General features: G+C 39.3%; 1 protein-coding gene across 1 annotated transcript in view; it reads right to left on the bottom strand.

Annotated features, from left to right (window-relative positions):
* The window catches only part of LOC125454023 (secretin receptor-like), a 68,809-nt gene that overhangs the window by 16,873 nt on the left and 29,040 nt on the right, over positions 1 to 22,896 (bottom strand). The window contains exons 3-10 of the mRNA XM_048534263.2: positions 20,261 to 20,368; positions 12,314 to 12,417; positions 11,995 to 12,092; positions 10,292 to 10,424; positions 6,601 to 6,754; positions 6,418 to 6,478; positions 5,791 to 5,860; positions 1,383 to 1,474 (exon numbers count right to left, since the gene is read on the bottom strand). Coding sequence (XP_048390220.1) covers positions 1,383 to 1,474; positions 5,791 to 5,860; positions 6,418 to 6,478; positions 6,601 to 6,754; positions 10,292 to 10,424; positions 11,995 to 12,092; positions 12,314 to 12,417; positions 20,261 to 20,368 — 820 coding nt within the window. The remainder of the gene's footprint in view (positions 1 to 1,382; positions 1,475 to 5,790; positions 5,861 to 6,417; positions 6,479 to 6,600; positions 6,755 to 10,291; positions 10,425 to 11,994; positions 12,093 to 12,313; positions 12,418 to 20,260; positions 20,369 to 22,896) is intronic.

Genomic DNA, 22,896 nt, shown 5'->3' with positions numbered 1-22,896 from the left:
CCAGCATCTACAGTCCTTATCATCTCTCTGTAGAGATGTTATTTATGTTTCTTGGCATGTTTAAGGACTTCAATTGATAATGGGTCTGCATGTCTATCCATGGACCCTCCTATCCTTGATTTAATTCTGGCAGTGGAAGCTTGGTATAGCACCATCCTTCCAAACGTCCCCTCACCTCAAAACATACCTTGAGAAAGACCATAAAATGCCAGCAATGAATGTCAGCAGTAATATCATTTTCCGTTTGTTCTGTACACACTCAGTAATTTGTAAAACTTCTATACGTTTAAGGCATTGGTTTGGCCACATTTAGAGTACTGCGTACAGTTCTGGTCGCCACATTACCAAAAGGTTGTGGATGCTTTGGAGAGGGTGCAGAGGAGGTTCACTGGGATGTTGGCTGGTATGGACGGCGCTAGCTGTGAAGGGAGGTTGAGGAGATTAGGATTATTTTAATTAGAAAGATGGAGATTGAGGAGGGGACCTGATTGAAGTCTGCAAAATCATGAGGGGTATAGACAGGGTGGATAGCAAGAAGCTTTTTCCCAGAGTGGGGGACTCAATTACTAGGGGTCATGAGTTCAAAGTGAGAGGAGGAAAATTTATGGGAGATATGCATGGAAAGTTCTTTACGCAGAGGGTGGTGGGCGCCTGGAAAGCGTTGCGAGCGGAGGTGGTAAATGCAGACATGATAGTGTCTTTTAAGATGTACCTGGACAGGTACATGGATGGGCAGCGAGCAAAGGGACCCTTAGAAAATAGATGACAGGTTTAGACAGAGGATCGCGATCGGCGCAGGCTTGGAGGGCCGAAGGGCCTGTTCCTGTGCTGTCATTTTCTTTCTTCTTTGCTCTTTGTTTAAAATACTGGACACAGATTAACATGGTAAACAACATATGCTAGGACAGAAATAGATACTGGATTGGATTTTGCAGTACTATTACATAGAATTTTCTTTTATTGTCCATGAGCAATGGCAAGTCCAGCATTTATTACCCCTTACTAATAGCATTGAAGGGGTCGTGGTTAGCCACCTTCTTGAATTGCTGCAATCACTGCACTCCATGTGGTGCTTGGTTGAGAGCTTCAGGATTTTGACTTACCACTGTTGAAGGAATGGTGGTATATTTTCAACTGTTATGTGATCTGGAGAGGAATTTGCAGGTTGTGATATTCCTTTGTGCCTGACACCCTTTTACTTTTAAATGGCAGAGACTGGAAGTTTGGAAAATGCAGTCGAAGGAGCCTTGGTGAATTGCTGCAGTATATCTTGTGTTGGTGGTGGAGGGAGTGAAGCTGGTTGGATTGCCAGTCAAGCTCACTGACTTTCTCAAAGCCAGATTGATTTCATATTAAGAGGGCTGATAGGTATGACGACTTACCTGTACTGGTTTAAATCTTTTCCCACCGCATCAGGCATAATCAGCTTTTTCATTAATGTCCGAATGATGCGTACAAAGAGAACAAAGTTAATCTGTGAAACAGAATAAAAGGAAATGTGTACATTTTAGAAGTTGGCAGGACAAGTTGATAAAGCTTTTGCAAAAACTTCTGCAATTCTAGCTTTGTAAATAGGTACCCACAGCACATAATATAAAAGTGTAACATCCATTTTCCAGGTACTACAAGTCATCTAAGAGAGCCAAAACTCCCAATGGGTGTAAATACTTTTGCAAACACAAGTAACACTGGATGTCATTTTGAGGAGGACATTTGTGTTCACCAAAAAGGATGCAGGGTAAAGGTCATCATGTTAATCGCTGTAAAATACTGACTTAACATCAGCGCTGCCACTTTGGATCCTAATGCTCTCAGTATTACCATCACTTTATTGCTCATGAACAAAAACAGAAGTTGCTGAGGGTCACTGGACCCGAAACATTAACTCTGTTTTTTTCTTCACAGATGCTGCCAGATCTGCTGAGCTTTGCCAGCAGCTTTGTTTTCATTCCTGATTTACAGCATCCTTAGTTCTTTTGGTTTTCCTGAATTGCACAAAACTGAATACATAGGAACATAGGAACTGCTGTAAGTTATTCAGCCTTTCAAACCTGTTCCACTATTCAGTGAGATCATGGTTGATCTGTGGCCTAATTCCACATTCCTGCTTCTGACCCATATCGCTGAATATCTTTACTTAACATTCGATAGAAGGAGAACACATACCGGTGAGAGTTATTTGCTGACTGATTTCAGATGAATGTTTCTGTGATGTTATTTGTCTTTGGTGCTTCTGATATTTTTTTCAAATTGCTAACATCTACAGGGAGTTGCTGTAACTGCTAAAATAGATGAGTAAAAGGCTTCTGCTCAATACATTCATTACTGGGAGGGATAATAGGAACTGCAGATGCTGGAAAATCCGAGGTAACAAGGTGTAGCGTTGGATGAACACGGCAGACCAAGCAGCATCTTAGGGGCAGAAAAGCTGACGTTTTGGGCTTAGACCCTTCATCAGAAAAATCTCATTGCTGGAAGGTTTTCCTTCTGGATTGCAGCAGGACTCAGAGAATGAACAGAGGGTCAAACAGAGCAAGAAGTGAAAGGAACAGGAGGGGGAAGAAGGGCTCTTAATAAGAGGTCGTCAGCCTAGTGTATTCAGTAAGAATGTCTCTTAACTGAAGCTGCATAAGAAACTGTGCTTTATTCAAAAATGTCTTAAATCTACTAGCTGTTACAACCTCAACTGCAACCTAAGAGCAAAACATTGACTATTTTGCCAGTGTAGCTTTTCTGTGTCTGGCTTCTTCTGGTTGGAAGAGGGAATACTTGTAAAATCTCGTGGTTTGCTGTCCGTAAAGGAGGTCACCGATACTCTGTATATATGCTTCATTTCAATCCTCCTTTCCAGAGAGTAACTGATGGAGAAATCACATGGGTTTTAACAGGAATGCAGTCTTTCCCATGGTTTAGGGTGTTTCTACTTGTTGCACACACATCACCCATTGGGCACTGCAAACTCTGAGATGTACCACAAGATAAAAAGGATTGCATTCCCTCAGTGACCTGTTGGATGGTGTGGGTAAATATAAGGTTATCCACTTTGGTAACAAAATTGGGAAGGCAGATTATTATTTGAATGTCTGTAAATTGAGAGAAAGGAATATTCAAAGAGGCTTGGGTGTCCTTGTGCACCAGTCACTGAAAGTAAGTGTGGATACAGCAAGCAGTAAAGAAGGCAAACTGATATTGGCCTTTATAGGAAGAGGATTTGAGTACATTCGCTGCAAATATAGAGGGCATTGGTGAGGCCTCATCTGGAACATTGTGAGCAGTTTTGGTCTCCTTATCTGAGGAAGGATGTTCCTTTTATAGACATAGTGCAGCAAAGGTTTACCTAATTGATTCCTGGGATGGCAGGACTGATACATAATGAGCAATTAGGTCAGTTAGGATTGTACTCACTGGAGTTTAGAAAAATGAAGGTGGATCTCATCCATAAAATTCTAACAGGACAAGACAGGTCAGATGCATCTTCCCTATGGTGGGGCAGTTGTGAATAAGGTGTCCTAGTTTGAGGACAACAAGTAAACTTTTAAGTACTGAGATGAGGAGAAATTTCTTCATCCAGAGAGTGATGAGCCTGTGGAATTGACTACGACAGAAAATGGTTGAGGTCAAAACTTAATGTGTTTTTATGAAGGAGATAGATAAAGCTCTTGTGGCTAAAGGGATCAGGGGATTTGGAGGGAGGCGGGACTAGAGTATTAAGCTTGATGATCTGCCATGATCGATATAGAAGGTGGAGCAGCCTTGAGGGGTCAATTGGCCTACTCCCGCTCCTATTGTTCATGTGCCTATGTTTCTGTGCGATCATATACAGCAAATTATACAGGTCACTATAAACATATAAAGTCACCATACTCCTGGCTGATCATAGGGCAGCTCTCTCATTAGAGAGAAGCAACTGGTGATGGTTTATCCTGAGGGACACCAGAGTTCAGGCAAGGGACAGATTAAGATGGTGGGACGTTCATGATAAAGTCAACCAGTACACTGTATTCTGACAGTAGTTACGATGCCAAATGGCCACATTCTGTCCTGTGAACTGTGAAGAAACTATTGAGCAAACAACACTTTCAATCCATTGACACATTATTGTCAAAACAGTAAAGGTCTTAAAATGTGAAACATTGTAACGTGATCCTTTTAATTGAGGCAGCCACTAGAAATTCAGATTGCTTTTTAAATTCTAGTTTATGTTATAATCATTGAAAAATTTCTGATTGTTACAAGAAATGTGAATATTGGATCAATCGTTAATAAGTTTGCAGATGACACCAAAATTGGTGGCGTAGTAGACATGAAGAAGGTTATCTCAGAATACAACGGGACATTGATTAGATAGGCCAACGGGCTGAGGAGTTGCAAATGGAGTTTCATTTAGATGTATGTGAGGTATTGCATTTTGGTTAGGCAAATCAGGGCAGGACTTATACACCTAATGGTCGGATCATGGGGAGTGTTGCTGAACAAATAGACCTTGGGGTGCAGATTCATTGTTCCTTGATGGTGAGGTCACAGGTGGACAAGGTAGTGAAGAAAGCAAAAACAAGAAATGATAGATATCACAACGGGTCAGGAGGTATCCATGAAGAGACAGCAAGCTAGCATTTTAGGTCGAGATGGCTCTTTATCAGCTCTGATGAACAGCTATCTAGATTCAAAACTTTACCTTGCTCTCCCACAGATGCTGTGTGACCCACTGTGATTATCATGAGATTTTTTTTCAGTAAAGATTCCAGCATCTGCAGTAATTTGCTCCTATATAGTGAAGAAAGCGTTTGGTACACGACTTTATTGGTCAGTGTATTGAGTATAGGAGTTGGGATGCCATCATGCAGCTGTACAGGACATTGGTTAGGCCACTTTTGGAATTCCAATTCCAGTCTTCCTGAGATAGGAAGCATGTTGTTAAACTTGAAAGGGTGCAGAAAAGATTTACAAGGATGTTACTGGGGCTGGAGGGCTCGAGCTATAGGGAAAGGCTGTATAAGCTCGGACGTCAGAGGCTGAGGGGTGACCTTATAGAAGTTTATAAAACCATGAGGGGCATGGATGGGGTAAATAGTCAAGGTCTTTTTTCCCCAGGGCAGGGGAGTCCAAACTATAGGGCATAGGTTTAAGGTAAGATCTAAGGTGCAACTTTTTCATTGAAAGGGTAGTGTGTGTTTGGAATGAACTGACAGAGGAAGTGGTAGAGGGTGGTACAATTACAACATTTGAAGGCATTTGGATGGATACATGAAAAGAAAGTGTTTAGATGGATATGTGCCAAATGCTGACAAAAGGGACTTGATTAATTTAGGATATCTGGTTATCATGGACGAGTCAGATCAAAGGATCTGTTTCTACGTTGTATAACTCCATAACTGTATGACATTTACCATCATATTATACACAATGATGAGACAACAATAATGGACAAAACTGCGGCCTATACAGCCAATTCATACAGTAAATGATAGGAATGGAATTAGGGGTATCCAAGCACTGTGAGTAGTCAGTTTAAGTTACACGTTACACGCCCTTCCTAATTTTCATTTAATTGATATCAAATGAAAGGTGTATCAGACAAAATATTTAACAAATGACTGTTTTGTCTAGCTCATATTGCAATATTACCAAAAGCTACCGCATTTGAAAAAATAAATGCGTGCACGATACATTATTCTGAATGTACTAAAATATTTGACGTACTTATGGAATACGATCCAAATTGGTTAAAATGTAGCACTTGTACTATAATTTACCAAAGTTTAGAATCATCTTCAATTAAAAAGTACTTACCAAAATTGATACAACTGGAGGTCCTTTAATGATCCACCATATACGTACATCCGAGTTAACATTCCAGCAGCTATGGATTATAGAAATTATAAAGTTGTTTGTCTGATTTTAAATGATTGAATAACTATGAATTTGAAAAACTATTTGATTAATTATACTGATACTGTATTTACATATCTGTAATTAATACATTTTAATTTGTTACCGCTTAGCATCAGCAAATAGTAGATATAAAGTTGACACTAAATCTGAAATGAGAATTAAATATTCTGAAGATACTAAGATACAATTGTCAAAGTAAAAGGATGGTGACCGCTACTGTTTTTCATAAATATTATGGTAGACAATTTTACTATCACTTAAAGGAGTTTCAGCAGACAATTGCAAACCATTTAAAGAAAACGATGACTTTAATGTACTGTACACTTGTAGCCAAAAATACATTTGCTATACACTTTCGGAGGTTTTAGTTCTGTTAATCTATAATTTGTTTTGCTGTTTATATCTGGTGCTTAAAGTAATACTATCTTCCCCTTTAAATCACTAAGAAGGTTTGATCCAAAAGTTTCTTTCAGGCAAAAAATGTTTTTGATTCTAGGTTTTATTTATCATGAAAACATGGCTTACCCGACATTCTCAAATATCTGTCTTGTAATTGACCATGGTATGATAAAAACTGTTGGTGCACCTAAAATGTGAAAAATGTAAAATAGATCAACAAAATAAAAGGATGATAGTTGTTATCAAAATAAGAGGTTTCAAATTATACAAAAATATATGCAATTTAATTTCTCAAAGTGAAAAACTTACCCCATCCTAGAATGACGTACCATCTGAAATATTTTTGCTCTGTAAAGACAGATACCACCAGAAGTGTGTGCAAGTACAATGCTTCTACCAGCAACCAACTGAAATTAGCCAGGACACAGTATTGGAAGAAAACAATAGCGATTTTACATTCAACCTAGGAGCAAAGTAAACAAGAAAACACAATAAATCACAGGACAAGCCTTTACTTCTCTTGTTACAGATACAGGTTAACTTATTATAATAAAACAAAGAACTGTGGATGCTGGAAATCTGAAACAAAAATCAGAAAATGCCAGAAAAAGTTAGCAGGTCTTGCAGCACCTAAGGAGAGAAAGAAAACAGAGTCCTGAAGAAGAATCACTGCGAGCGAAAGGTTTGCTCTACTTGCTCTTCACAGTTGCTGCCAGATCTGCAGAGTTTCTCCTGTAATTTCTATTTTCTGTTTCAGGTCATTTATTACATTGATATACCATTAGCTTTATTTTTATATCACTATGTTTATAATAATGAATTAGTGCTATTAATTTAGGTTGTACATGTATATCCAAATAGCAATAATGTTAGCAAGGCTGCCTCCTGCAGCTTCCGCCAGCCCAGATTCTGACACCTTGGTGGGAACATTAAAGTTAGAAAATTTGGGAGCATAAGCTGATCAGCAGCTCAATGTAACAGCCACACAGCTACTGAGGAAAGAATGCTCTAGGCAGTTAGTACTCAGAGGACTGATGAAGATCAGTATCATGCAGCAGAGAAACCAATGGAATTGGCAATGAGGAACTTCAGCCATTTGCACCAGCAGGCAGTTCAATGGAGGTCATTAGCATTCATTGCCCAGAGGCTGCATGAGGGGAGTAGTGCTATAGAAACCCATCTCCTTCACCTTGCAAGGACACAGGGTAATTCCAGCAAGCGCCCAGCTGGAGGAGGAACCACATAGAGGCCCCTCAGAAGGCTCCTCTCAGCACACTCAAGAAATGGCTGGAACATCCACCTCTATCCTGCCTGCCCCTCTCTGTCCCTTGGAAGTTCAAGCTGAGGATGATCCACTTGCCTCTGATGTGAAAACCCTCAGCATGTCAGGGCAATGCAGATACAAATGCCCCTGGGGTGGCCCAATCTACCCTCCATGGCCAATGAGCTCCTGTGCTGGACAGGCTCTCTCCAGCCTAGCTGCAGAGCCTGAGTCAACATTAAGAAAGAAAAATCTTTTGATGGCATGGTGATAATGTAGATAACATTTCTCATTTGCATAAATGTTATTACTTTTCCACTATGCTGTTTGAGTCTCTGCATAGCCCCAATTATAACAGTGAGAGCATAATGCTTAATGTCAATTCCGTACAGGATGTACTGTGGATCAATGCTTCTGTTGATAGTTGCACGTAGCATATGGACACAAGGTAAACAAAGAGTATACAGTGCAACTCTTTCTGTTGATACCTCTACCCCTCATGGTCAAACATCCCTATTCTTACCCGGGCCTCTGTGTCAAAAAGTAATGGTGTGAATGAAATGTGCAGCAAAGTCTGGAGCAAGGATGTGTACAGCACAGATGGAGCTAATGCAATAGCATTGCCAGGAATTAGAAGGTTTGCAGGTTTGTGTCCTGCACAGTGTATGCGTCGGTGTCAAATGTTATTGACCTCATATCAGTGGGTCTACAAACTCTCTCTTACAGGTTGAGACACTTATTCCCTACCCTGGTGTAGTGACAACTATTTTGTTTCCTATTGGGTACTTTTCAAACGTGACAGTGAATGCACTTCAATCAGTAGTGCCCATCGTCTGCCTCTACCTGTCAGTAAAGCCCCAAACATACAGATCACTTCCTGATAGCCACTTTGCCATAAACTCTATAGGCTTAAAACCTCCCCAGATCGCTACTCAATCTGACTGCATGAGTCTGCACTGTATCTTGTTTCCTTTTCTCCAAGCGCCTGGCATTTGAGGTGACCATGCCAGGTGTGGTCATACACTGACCCCTTTGAAGCTAGGGCGATCCTGGCCATAAACAAACACCCTTCCTGCATAAGTCAGTCTCATGCATGCTTAACCATATTGCCCCTTATAAGTACATTACCACTCACCCTTCACAACTGTAATCTCCAACAATTCCCATAAATGGATTCCGAATTCCCTTGTCATGGCAATGGCTCCCTTTGATGCACCTAACCTTGTTTCTCTTTCCCAGGCAAGATTTGCCCAAACCCATGACTGATGGCTGTACATCTCCTTGACCACGTTATATCAACCCCACAGATTTACTGCTATTAAGCCATAAGACTCACTGTGACCCATTCCCCAGGCTGTAGAGGCACAATCTCAAAGGCAAGATTACCCTGACCGAACCTGTGAGGGGGGCCAATCCCCTGGACTGGTATGGGAGGATGCCCTTGACTTACTTTTCCACGACCCCCTGACTGACATGTGCCTCCATGGAATTCAGTGAGGGCTTCTTCCCTAACAGTTTGAGACATAGCTGCTTTCTTGCTGCCGATGGTGTGTATTTGCTATGGCAGTTGCCGGCATATGGTGCAGCTGTGAGATTGATATAGTACACTGCCATACAGCAAAATGTGATCCTCCTTGAGTGAGAACTGCTGACCAGCAAGATAAGCTGCTTGGGTTTGTGACTGCATTAATTGGTAAGGCAAGGCAAGGACGTTGACAGCATGCAGGTACATGCTGCCCAGTGAGTGAGCACTGAGGGAGTAACTGAGATACAGCCTGATCCAATCCTTGAGCTGGGTGCCTGTTCCTGCATGCAAACTGCCCTCGCAGCAGCCTTTCAATGCTAATTACTGGTCCACTGTGCAATGCAGAATTGTGTTTCCTAAATACCTGCAAATGGTTCAGAGATGCTATGATATAATGTGGGATTGGGAAATCGTGGACACCAATCTGTGGATGAGGGGTGTGCATCGGCAATGCCCTGAGATGCTGTTTTGGGCTGAGTTCTGTGCTGTGCTGCTCCTTGTAGCCAGCAGTGAACTGAAGTTAGCAAATGCATACTGTGACTTCCACACAGCCCATGTCACTCTGTCCCTACAAGATTCCATCCAATTTGTTTTATCCTTCCTGTAGCCCCTTCCACTCTCGCTTTTGAAAAGTAGGAGTGTTCCTCTGAATGAGTGTTCAAGGATATTTTCTTCTGACTACCAGTATTACCACTGCCCATCACTTCACTAAAATTAACAAAGTTTTCTTCAGTTTGTTTCAAGGACTTTCCTTCATTCTGAAAAGCTCCACTATCTGGTTAGTTAAGGGCATTGGTTTGTTTAGTTGGTCAGAGGGCTGATTTGCATGCAGGAGGATGACACTGGCGTGGGTTCAAATCCTGCACAGGCTGAATTTATCATGAAGCACTCTCCTTTTCAACCCTCAGGTTAAGCCACCACCAGTCATCTGTCTCCAATGACAGAGCAGCCCGACGGTCTAGTACAATTATGGTGACTTTTACTTAATTGATGACTAATCATAGTGATGGTACATTCAGTTCCAAGTACCTTATACTTGGTTTTTGCCTCTTTACCATGCCATTTCTGCTCATTTCTTAACCATAATTTAACCAATAAAAAATTTTAAAATGACCACTTGAAATAATGATCAATTTTGCCAGCCATGATTAAATGGCGGAGTGGAGTCGATGGGCCGAATGGCCTCACTTCCACCCGATGTCTTAAATAATTACCGGGTAAATAGTGCAGTGATGATTATCCTCACTGGAAAACAGGACACTGTCTTTTATGAAGATTGAAATTGCACGAAGAATGTATGACACAAACAAATGCATATGAACATAATTCCTGGTACAGTGAAGCTTCCTGTAAAAAATACAACATATTTCTGTTATATTAGAAACCATTTTAAACAATTTAAACTTATCTATGCTTCTATTTCTTTTAAAATAACACGATATCTCACATGGCATTGTGAATGCCAATATTGGGGACTAAATAGAATAGTCATTTATTTTCACTTGTATTTTGTACAAAAAAAGTACAGTGAACAGTGTATAAGTCAGCATACTGTAGTGCCTCTATTAATAATAGAAGGCACAAATAAGAAAACAAGAATTAAAAATTTAGGATAAAGACTTTCTTAGTTCAATTCAAGCTTCTGGGTTTGGAAAAAGACAATGCTGATAGCAGAAAGGGAGACAATCCAACTGGAATTGTAAGCATTTGCCTTCTGGGATGAATAACAAATTTTGTAGTTCTAAAGGCACGACCAAGCAGAATAGAATGAATGGGGCTTGTAGGCAATGGACGGAGGGGTCACTGAATACAAACAATACGGGAAAAGACTGAATAAGAAGTAAGACTGTTAACAACATTAAGCTCAAACAGTTGGACTTATCAAAATACTCACAGGCTGGTGTGTAAATTGTTTAAACTTAATTTATAGGTCCCAGCTTTGATATTTCTTGGGCTAGCTAAGGAGAATGGGAAAGACATAACACCTTTCAAGGCAGGTTTTTCGAAAGACCTTGGAATATACTTGGTTCATGCTGATCATGTGAATGAAAATACCAAAGCCCCATTTTGCAATAAAATAAAATTGAGGCTAACAGTGCTCATCAATGTCAAAACTCAAAGAATAAATCAAACAGCAATTTCTGGTGCTGAATGTGTGTTGTCAGAGGTACCCTGCTCCTTCACAGAATGTACAATTTAGTTCTTACCATACTCTGAAATCAATATAGCAATTGAAGCTGAGTTAACTTCCCACTATGACAATAGGAAAAGATAGGGCTTGTGCACTTAAGGAAGTGAGTTCTAACCGTGTTATAAGTGATAGTTAGAGCCTGCTAACCTAGCTGGCTCTATCATTTAATTTTACACATTAGGATTCTCATTTAATTTAGTTTAAAATGTAATTAGTCATGGAGGGTTTTTTTTTAAAGAAGAATTTCCATTTAGCAATTGAATCCAACCCTTCTATTTTTATTTGGATGTACTGACTGCCTTCTCAAAAGTTAGCTGTAGTTCCCAGAGACAGCATGCGCAGGTTCCCAGCTTCCATTTTCCCTGCAGGTGAAATGGTACCAACAATAGAATATCCAGCCCTGCATATCATTGATGATTCGTCAATCTAATTGGTTAAAGAGCTTCACTGCTACTTGGTCAAGAGGCTGCTGTTCCGCTATTTAAAGTACCATGCTCAATCAAAGGCCAGATGAGGACAAATCTGCACTCTTATGCTTGCAAAAACTTACTGTGTAGCTGCCAGGAAGGTGAACAAAACACTTTTTTTCCTTTTCTGACGACTAGTAAAACCGTGAACCATAGGTAGCGTTGATCATTGATGCATCTATTGTCACATACATCTTTTCTTTTCCAAACAGATAAATTAAAAACTTTTATGAACACATACTGCTGAAGTTGCACTTACCGAAATAGGCTTAGGATTGTGACTGCTGTAGACAGGAATATGAAAGAAATGCTGTTTCCCACAGTGTAAATGATTTTCAGTTTCATGTAGAATGCTGTCTTTATAAAAATATAATTAAATAACATTTTTAAAATAAATTCAACCATATCCAGCATATTTTTGTTGATTTAGTTGTCTATATCATTGATATATTTGCAAATGCGGAATGTGAAATTAGATTCCATGAATAGAACTGAACAGCCAGTCACAAAACACTCATTGTAGCATATGAGATGCCAGTTGTCTTCACTGTGGCACATTTGTATTACTACATGCATACCTTGACATCATTTGTGGTATCATCCATGTCATATCCACAAGCTGTTCTGTATTCAGGAAATATATCAGACCACCCCTCACTTGTGCAATTTCGAGAAATGAAACCTGGTAAAAATTTTAAATAGATCTTGATAAAACAGAAATTTAAATTTAGCTAGTTAAAGTAGAAGCTGATATAGGTTTTGCCTCCAACAACAATGCAGCATTTACATAATGCAACAATGTTTCCGTTATGCCTCATAGCATAAGAAACTAGGTATGGATAATGTGTATTAATTTAAATGATAGATAAGGATACTTTCTAGAAGGTATGGAGTTAAATACAAGTGATGTGGGCATTCAGGTGCAAAGATCTTTAAAATGTCATGGACAGGTGCAGAAAATAATCAAGAAACTATTGGAATGCTGGTCTTTATATCTAGTGAACTGGAGCGCAAGGATGAAGAAGTAACGCTGCAGTTATACAAACCCTGGTTAGACCCCAAGGTAACAAAGTGTGGACCTGGATGAACACAGCAGGCCAAGCAGCATCTCAGGAGCACAAAAGCTGACGTTTCGGGCCTAGACCCTTCATTCAGCTCTTTGATGAAGGGTCTAGGCCCGAAACATCAGCTTTTGTGCTCCTCAGATGCTGCTTGGCCTGCTGTGTTCATCCAGCTCCACACTTTGTTATTTTGGATTCTCCAGCATCTGCAGTTCCCATTATCACTGGTTAGACCCCACTTGGAGTACTATGAGCAGATCAAGGCACCATGCCTTAGGAAGGATATATTAGCTTTGGAAGGAGTACAGTGTAGGTCTACAAGAATGATATCTGCACTTTAGGGTTGTTATGATGGGAGATTGTACAAATTAGGCCTGTTTTCTCTAGACTTTAGAAAGGCGTTACATGATCGAAGTCTTCAGGATATGAACAGAAAAGACAAATTAAATAAAGATAAACTATTTCACCAAATGCAGATTCTAGAACTGGGTGGCAGAGTCTGAAAACTAGAGTTACATTGTTCAGAAGAGATGTTGGGGAGCAATTCTATATACAAGGGCTGGTAGATGATTAGAATTTTTTTCCACAAATGCCAGTGAATGCTGGATCAGTTGTTAATTTTAAATCTGAGACAGATACCTCTTTGTTAAGCAAAGCTGTTATGTCATATTGGGCAAAGGTAGGTAAATAGATTTAGACTACAGATCAGCCATGATCTCAATGAATGGTGGAATGTTTGAGGGACTGAATGGCCTATTTCTGTTCCTGTGTTTCTGTGTTTTGAAGGACCCAAATGACATCAAATAACAGAGGCTATTACATACAATTACTACACTCACAGAGACAAGTGTCTGCGTGAGTATGAGGCAATTTGTTTACAAGGAGCAGCATACTTCCTGCATGTCATGTTTCACATGATCTGAGTTAAGACGATATCTGATGTTGTTATACTCTCAGGTCACATGCATATGATACAGTGGTGATAACATGAGCATGTCTCTTCAAAGTATAGTGACATTCTGTGTCTCTAACAGTATATTGACAGACTGACTATGAGACCTGGTAAAAATTTTAATAGATCTTGATAAAACAGAAATTTAAATTTAGCTAGTTCAAGTAGGAGCTGATATAGGTTTTGCCTCCAGCAACAATGCAGCATTTACATAATGTAACAATGCTTCTGCTATGCGTCATAGCATCTGCATTTTTTAAGGATTAAAACAACTTCAAATAGATACATATGGTTGCATATAAGCACATGTTATCAATTTGATAATTTTACAACAGGTAAAACGGAGTTTACAACAATAACAGTTCAAACTTCAATACAATGCTTTGAATGTCGCACAACCCTTGCTGATCTGCTGATTGTATACTCATCTGAAGAAGTCAGTGTTGTTCTTTTTTGCACTTGTTTGACACCTTAGTTGTCTTGCTGCTAGCTGATGTCACTTGATATCCTTGCGTACTTATCATCACATGAGACTCACTCTCTGTGTGTTTGATCGGCATGTCATACCTGAGTCAGAGAAGGCTTCTGTTCATTTGCAATGGAGCACCATGATCAGTTGCGACTTCTTATGGTTTGGGCTGGTTTAATATTTTGGAATCCTTTGCTGATATCCAAATATTTGGATTTATATTTATAACTTGCACCAACTGCCCACAATGCAATGTTAGTAGTTCTTTCTCTGTTTATTCAGTCTCCTTTGCCTTGATGTCTTTGCAGGATGTCCTGCACCTCAGATTGATGAAATAATTGGTTTCTGGGCAAGGTTGTCTTTTGACAATACATTATATTCAGTTAAAGTAATCCTTTCTCTATTGGCGTTGCATGAAAATGCTGCAATGTAATGCAAAAATCTTGCCTTATTGTTTGGTCCTTATTAATCCATAAGAAAAACAAACTGTGGATGCTGTAAATCTGAAATGGAAATAGCTGGAGAAACTCAGCAGGTCTGACAGCATTTCTGGAGAGAAAGTAGAGTCAACAGTTTGCGTCCAGTGACACTTCTTCAGTCCAGATCTCCTGAGGTTTACAGCTATCTGTTTTTGTAATCAATGATTCTTGATTTAACATACATACCATATTTTCTGCTAGATCATTTGAGCATGGGTAGTGGGGTAATGATCTGATCTGGTCACACCCCACTAGAACACATGTCATTAAATGGTTTACCATCGACTTGTGGTCCACGGCCAAATACTGTCTATTCTGTTATACCAAACAAACCAAAATTAGTGCTCGACCTATCAGTGATGGTCACACTCACTGTGTTGTTAAGTCATTGAACAACAGGACATTGGAGAAGTAATCCATCACAGGAATGTAAACATCCCCATGAATTGTGAGTAAATCTATAGTTACTGTTCTCTAAGCAGTGAATGGAATGTCATGTGGATGGAGAAGCTCCCTTTGCTGGTGGGTTTAATATGTTTGTCATTGCCTCACACATATTCACAAGTTATTATGTTTGATTCATTCCTGACCTCGGCATAAATTCACACGCTAGCTGTTTTGTGCATTCAGTACGCTAACATAGCACATATATGGTATCATGATGTTTAGGTGGAAAGTGATATTATGTTTTGGTGTATCCCTCATTTTTCAGAAGCCATTCCTGTGTGGCTTAAGAATCTTACAAAGTTCCCCAGTATTTAAGGGCTATGGCAACTCCCAGAACATTTGGTGCAGACCTCTGAAATCTGGCATCAATGGTTACTTATAAATTGAACATTGATGGAATGGAAGCCTTTCCTGTTGATGAATTCTATAGATTGGTGTTTGGGTGTTCTTGAAGCAACCTGAGTGCAGTCTGTGACATCCCGCAACTGGGCAAACCCAATAATGATGGTAAATCCTAAAGATACTTGACTCTCCACATCACAAGTGGAGGATATGAAAAGCTGCCAACTGTAGGAACTGGCATCAGTTCCCGCCTGGATTGAGGATCAGGTGATCCACATCTATCCAAGGAGACATTTCCATGAGTGACAGAATCTCAAACTGGGACGTAGAATAAGGAGATGCCCTTTAAAACTGAGAATCAAAAGAACTTCTCCTCTCTGAAAGTAGCGAATGTCTGGAATTCTCTGCTGCAGAGAGTTCTAGAGGCTAGATCACTGAAAGGCTTTATAGAAGACATGGACAGGTTTTCAAAATAGTGGGGAGTTGAAAGCTACGATGAGCTGTCATGAATAAGGAGCTCAGACCTGGGGTAGGTCAGCCTTGATCTCATGGCAGGGCTGACCTGATGTGCCAAATGTTCTATCCCTGCTCCTATTTCTTATATTCTTATGTCCCAAGTTGTTCCTTAAAATGAGCTGGCGGAGTAAAAATTAAGGCAGTCATGCCCTTGATGAGCACGAGGATGGGATTGCCACCCTGACCTTCTGAGTACACTTCCTGTTCCAGCAGATAATACAGTGCATTTATAATAGCTTGGCCATCCTTATTTAGTGCTTGCACTGTCTTTTACAGAGTTGAAGAAAATGACAGTGATAGTGAATCCTGTAGCTGTTGAGTCTCATCACTCTCCTTTCCCTCCTTGGTCTCCTTACATCTGCTGTTTAGTAGCCAGTGCAGGTTACTGTTCTTGGTGGGTATACTGATAATGTTGTGATTGCAGTATCTTTGGAGTTGTGTAAAGGCCACAATGACTCCAACAATTGTGTTCTCCATGTCTGATCCCTGAACTGATAATCTATGCGGAATGTCAGAAAGAAAACATTATTTTATTGGAAGAATGCTTGAGGCTTCACATCAGTCACGATGAAACCTCATGCTATGTCTTTACACAGTCTGACTTGGTAGCCTTCCAAGGAACTCATTGACTAATTCTCACTATTGATCATGTTACATCAAAGCGGAGAAAATTCCTTCTACAGAAACTGAAATAAGTTCACTTTAACTTTCCAGTGTTCAAACATGCAAAACTTTACATTTGCTTTTGCTATATTTCATTGGGAAATCAACATGAGTATCTTAGAATCTCAAGCCTTTGGGCGAATCTAATTCTGAAACAGTTAAGGAAAGATGGTTTACAGCTATTAAAGAATATGTGGGAATTAACTTAAGATCAGGAGCAAAGAAGGAGACCTTGGAAAACTGGTTAAGCTCCCATACCTTCAGAAAGAAAAGATTGTGTCTGTTTGTGACCGATAACCATTGCCAGGCTTTAAGTTGAAATGGAACTAATGAAGTTTGACTTATACACAGAAATTAGCTAAAAGAGAACAGACATAAGGAAAGGGTGAAGCCAGAGAGTGGTGAAAAAAATGCAAACTGGAGCATGAATGTTGATTATGCAAACTTGAGTTATTAAGAAGAGGAGAGGCTGACTCCAAAAGAATTTTGATTTGGCGAGCAATTTCCACATAGTACCCAAATTTAGTGAGGAGGGAGTGGGAATGTCCTTCATGTCATTTGAGAAAATTGCCACAAATCTGGATTGGTTTGAATAACAATGGGCTATACTCCAACAAAATATTTTAGGGTGGTACATTTTGGAGAAATTTTGTGGACAATGATAGGAATTAAATTAACAGTTTGATGTTTGCAAGAGTTGGGATCTAATAACTCATGGGAGTTGGACTTTAAATCTTAATTGTCACATTTGGTTCATTGTTATAAGTTAATTTTAATAATATTGTGAACATAAAATATTTATGAATTTATATTGTGCGGAGGGTTAAACTACTATTTACAGACCATAACTAATTGATCTTTCAAAACCAACAACTGAAGACTGTTTCAAAGGAGTTTGATGCTACAACCACTTGCAATAAAAACTGTATCTGTTGTCAAATGAAACAATGTAATTACAGAAGCTTTATTGAGTGTTGAAGGACAAGGGCTGTAACAACATCCTAAAGCTGGAAAAATGCATTGTATCTTGGGCTATCAAATAAATCAGTATGCACGTAATAAAGCTTATTGTTTAAATACAATGGACGCAATGTTGTATACAGTATAGATACACCAGCATCTCCCATATAGTTGAAAAGAAAACTTCATTATAGCAACACTTTCCCTTTGTCCAAGGCACTAAGAAATGTTTTGACCTTTGAAAGCAGAAAGGATTTTTCTTTTAATTAAAATGTTCGGGGGAATCTATGATGGTCTTTTTTCTAAAGAAATTTTAAATAAGGTCTTGAAGAGTTTGTATTAACTGTAAACGGATTGAATTGTGATTTTGTCAAATAATAAGAAATACTGGTATATGATCTGGATGGAATGTGAACAGGAAGGAAGCTAATAAACAGAAATGAATAACTAGAGAAACTTAGGGGCTGCTAGACAGCACAGCTGGATGCAGAAAGTGGTGAGTCTAAAATGCAAAAATAAAGCAAACTGGAAGCAAAATTTCTGGAGTGGAGTTTAAAAGGTCTGGAAAGAGGTGAACAACACAAGGAAAATTGCTTCAGCAGAACCCTAATTACATGGAAGCTGCTAGTGTGTGATTGAAATGATGTCAGCCAGGTGTATCTCATAGAATATGAGTTCCCTGATTGGACCAGGTTAACTGCGCCAATCAGGGAGTCCTGGCTGACAGATATAAATGGGAGCGTCCGCAGCTCTGCTCACTCTAGGAACCAGCTCTGTGCTAGTTGGGTCAGTGTCATAGACTGCACATGTAAATAAAGGGTAACATGATGATGGGATGCTAGCCTTTATGGAGGTATTTCAGCTATCGGTGTGGAATCAGCAGGGGAAGGGAAGGGGCAGGGGTTTGGTTGGAAGTCCTGTGTAGCCATCTGGGTCATGCAGAGTATATGAGTGGTCGATTAAAGCACTTAGATACAGTCATTGTTGTGTGCACTATTCCATGATAATTTAAAAGTTTGTGCCAACCATGACTTCCATGTTAATTTGCATTTGTTTAGATTTGTATTGAAATGAAAGTTTCAAAAATTGAAATTTCTCCATGGAGAGGGGGAAGCAACTTTGGTAAATTTTTTTGGTAGTAGTTCCCCAGATCATAACAGAAGCAATTCTCAGGAAAGGGGCAAAATTCCAGCCCATATATCTGAAATACAGTAGCCATGAGACTGAGTTCCATAGTAGGCATAGTGTTGGCACTATGGGCATTATTTCATTTCCAAAATGTCATCTACCCTGCATTCACATAGTTCTGGTGCAGCCCAGGCTGAACACAATCTCTTGTGAGAGCATTAGTGTGAGTATTGAATGTCTACTGAATGTATACAGAGTAGATGGTTTATGGTGTCAGTCTTAGCAGAACACTAATTCAGTACCAGCACTGCCATTTTTGACCCCATATCTCAAACTAATGCCTTCTTTTCCACACCCCCACTGCAAATCACAAACAATACCCATTCAACCACTTGGTGGTTAGTTGTTGATGATCTCTGTTTGAGTATGTAAAATACTAAGCCAAATGATCTGCTCACAAACATGGTTCTTATGGTTACCACACCTTGGATATAGAGCATAAAAGAGAGGTTGAGCAGATACAACAAAAGAGGTCAACCTACTTGTCGAGGAGGGAGGAGGAAGAGGGAGACAAGGGCTCACTGCAGGAGACGTTACCCTTTATAGGTTTTCATGCTACATTTCTCTTACCTGAACCTAAGCCAGAAGCAGAGGTGTAAAAGATTTAGATGTACAAGTGAAAGTGTCACTACAAGTTAAAATACAGGTACAGCAATTGGTCAAGAAAGCTAATGGAATGTTATAATTTATTACAAGAGGAATTGATCATAAATCGTACTATGCTTCTGTTACACAGGCATTAATGAGACCATATCTTGATAACTACTACATTTTGGTCTTCTTATTTAAAGAAGTATGTAAACACAGAGCCTAATTTATCCCCAAGGCTCCTGCTGTTAGGTAAATTGTTCAGTAGGTCAGAACAGCCTGTGATTTGATGAGAAATTTAACAGCATTTTTGAAAAGCCGACTTACTCGTATCTCAGACAAAGCCTGGGTGAACTCACACACATCCTTTGAGCACTACAATCTCGCCCACCAACCACTTTTTGTTGTTTTATAATGATAGTAGCTTCTCCTGCATGTTTATAATGGAGTCATCATGGATAATTGAACAGCTAGTGGTTTTTGAGACAATCAGTAAAGAATGAATTGATTTTATTTGATTTATTATTGTCACACATACTTAGCTACAGTGAAAAGTTTTGTTTTGCTTGCAGTACAAGTAGGTCTGCCATACAAAGTGCATAAAGGTAACAGAACAGAGCAAGGAATAATATTATGGCTGCAGTAATTGAGGTTCACTTTTGAAGTCTGTTTCCAACACACCATTCAAACCTTTAATTGAAAAGTGTTTTTTTTCAGAAGGATTTGAAATAAACTGGATTTTATAAAAAAGCTGCTTCTTGTTGATAATTTTAGTAGAAAATTCTCAGTGATAATTTTAGTAAAAAAAACTACAGAGTACAAAATTAATCCACTTTCTTTATTGTGACTGTTTTATTTACCTTTCTTTTGAGTCAAAAGATAGATCACATTGGGGCAAGGTAGAGTAACAGTCTTTCCATGTGAGGAGAAAGGCCAACATGTCAAGTTATCCCACATTCCTTCACAGCCTAATGGAAATGAAAATAGAAAAAGGTAAAATTACAGTTTAGAAAATGTATTAGAAGATGTAAAAACTGAAAGACCTGCAGATGTTGTAAATCACAAACAAAAAACAAAAGTTGCTCAAAAAGCTCAGCAGGTATGGCAGCATCTGCGAAGAAAAAAATCTGAGTTAACGTTTTGGATCTGGTGACCCTTCCTCAGAACAGTTCTAACTTACCTGCCACTCAATCCCCTTACTGACATGGCACCTCAACACTTCACCCATCTGTCACCACAACCCCTCAATCATCTGGCATGCTATCCCTCATTTACCTAGCATTCTAGCACTAGTTCAACCCCTGCCACCCCAAAATCCCACTCCCCTGCCACAGCAACCCCTTCATCCATTTGCTACACTAGAGGTTTGCACAGAGAAGTCCATTAACATTAAGTATTCAGGTGTCTAATTCTGATCAGAAGATCTGGGTCATTATATTTTTGTATTACTATTTATATCTATGTTTCTGCCATGCTATTTTTTTTTAGCAGGGCAGCACAGTGGCTCAGCGATTAGCAACGCTGCCTCACAGCACCAGCGACCAGGGTTCAATTCCAGCCTTGGGCGACCGTCTGTGTGGAGTTTGCACATTCTCCCCGTGTCTGTGCAGGTTTCTTCTGGGTTCTCTGGTTTCCTCCCACAGTCAAAAAATGTGCAGGGTAGGTGCATTGGCCATGCTAAATTGCCCATAGTGCCCAGGGATTTTTGGGTCAGACATGGGAAATCAGGAGTAGGATAATGGGTCGGGGTGGGATGCTCTTTGAAGGGGTGGTGCTGATTTGTTGGGCCAAATGGTCTGTTCCCATAGTGTAGAGATTCTATGATTTGAATGAAACTTTCCATAGTGACATGATTTTAAACAAACTGTCTCAGACGAATAACATACTTCCACATTTAATAATTGCACTGTTTCTGTTTGTTAGAAATGTATTCTTAATTCCATTTTTGTCAACACTTTGTTACATTCTGAATAACAATTGTCCTTTACCTACAAGAACTTAACCTTGATTTAAGATTTCATAAATGAAAGTTGAACACTCACAGAAAATTGTCCAAATACCTCTTGGTTGGTTTTAAAAAATAAAACTTCCTTCAATCCATTTACATGTGCTTCAACTTCTATGGGGTCTTCATTAATGATTTGGCACTTAAAATCGACAATGAATATCAGAATTATAGCACATGCAGCAAAATATTTTTCTATGTTTTTAAGTCCTGTTTTTCATTCCATGGGACCTTTTTTTTAAACCTCTGTGGTTCTTCAATGCTGGATTTTTATTTTTAAGTTTACACCACTTCAATAATTTTTACAGTGGTCTTTGGATTATTTTCTCAATTTTTACAATCGTACAAAACACTTTATTCTATTTATTTGCTTTTCTCTTTCCATGATATATAAACTTACTCAAAGGTCCTTGCTTGGTTTAGTTGGTTGCAGTCTATATCTTTGAATCAGTCGTTTGTGGATTTAACCCTACCCCAGGAAAACAGTTTCCCTGGTCTCCTGGTCAACACAGCTCTTTCCACAAATCCAACTGAAACAAGCCTAACTCATCATTTATCTCATTGCTTTTGTTCAATTTGTTTTATACAAAATGAATGCTATATATATTGACCCAATTGAGTCATAATCAGAGTCATAGGGATGACATCAGAAGCAGTAGCATTCAGTAATGACAAACAAAATCAGAAATTTCTTGAAAAACTCAGCAGGTCTGGCAACAACTGTAGTCAGAAAGCAGAGTAAATGTTTTGGGTCTGATGGCCATTCTTCAGAACTCTGCTTTCTCTCCACAGATGCTGTCAGGCATGCTGAGTTATTCTAGCAGTTTATGATATCCAGCATCCACAGTTGTTTGGTTTACGTAGTAATGATGCCAGAGTCACATGAGTAGGTAGAGAGACCTGGAAGGGGGCAGCAGCATTTATCCCATGTGACAAAATAGTAATGTAAGCAAAGAATTAGCTGTAAGCAAAGTGTTTTTGCATTTTAAAAAATGCCATACTTTTGAGAGTCTGAAGAGTCACAAACTCAAGTAAACACACATGATGACATGCCAAAGGATGAAAGAAGTTATGAAGCCAGCAGTTGAAGACAATTTCAATGTTAAGAGGGAAAATTAGACCAAAGTATTTGGAGGCTCAGCAGGACATTGGGATCATAACATGAACAGCTTCATAAATTGGAAAATGACACAGAAACTAGACAGCAGTGAGCAAAGGCCTCAAGCCAAACACAGTGGGATTTGGATAGAAATGATACAGGAATAGTTCTACGATTCAGAAGAAACATGGAACCCAACCTATTACTCCCAGAAATCTTCCACGCTATCAAGGTATGCTGAGCAATTGTTAGAGCAAAGTAGAACATTGATGAGACCACTGCTTCTTTTCAGGGGGTACAACAGGCATTTGACACATTTCAGTGATAGTTGCAATTATTGAACAGTCAAAGTTTGGAAGCAAACAACAGGCAAAAGCACAGAGTGGTTTTTT

Source organism: Stegostoma tigrinum, chromosome 7 (assembly GCF_030684315.1).
Source record: "Stegostoma tigrinum isolate sSteTig4 chromosome 7, sSteTig4.hap1, whole genome shotgun sequence".
Taxonomy (NCBI): domain Eukaryota; kingdom Metazoa; phylum Chordata; class Chondrichthyes; order Orectolobiformes; family Stegostomatidae; genus Stegostoma; species Stegostoma tigrinum.
Note: the sequence above shows the minus strand (reverse complement) of the source record. Positions and strands in the feature narration are given on the sequence as shown.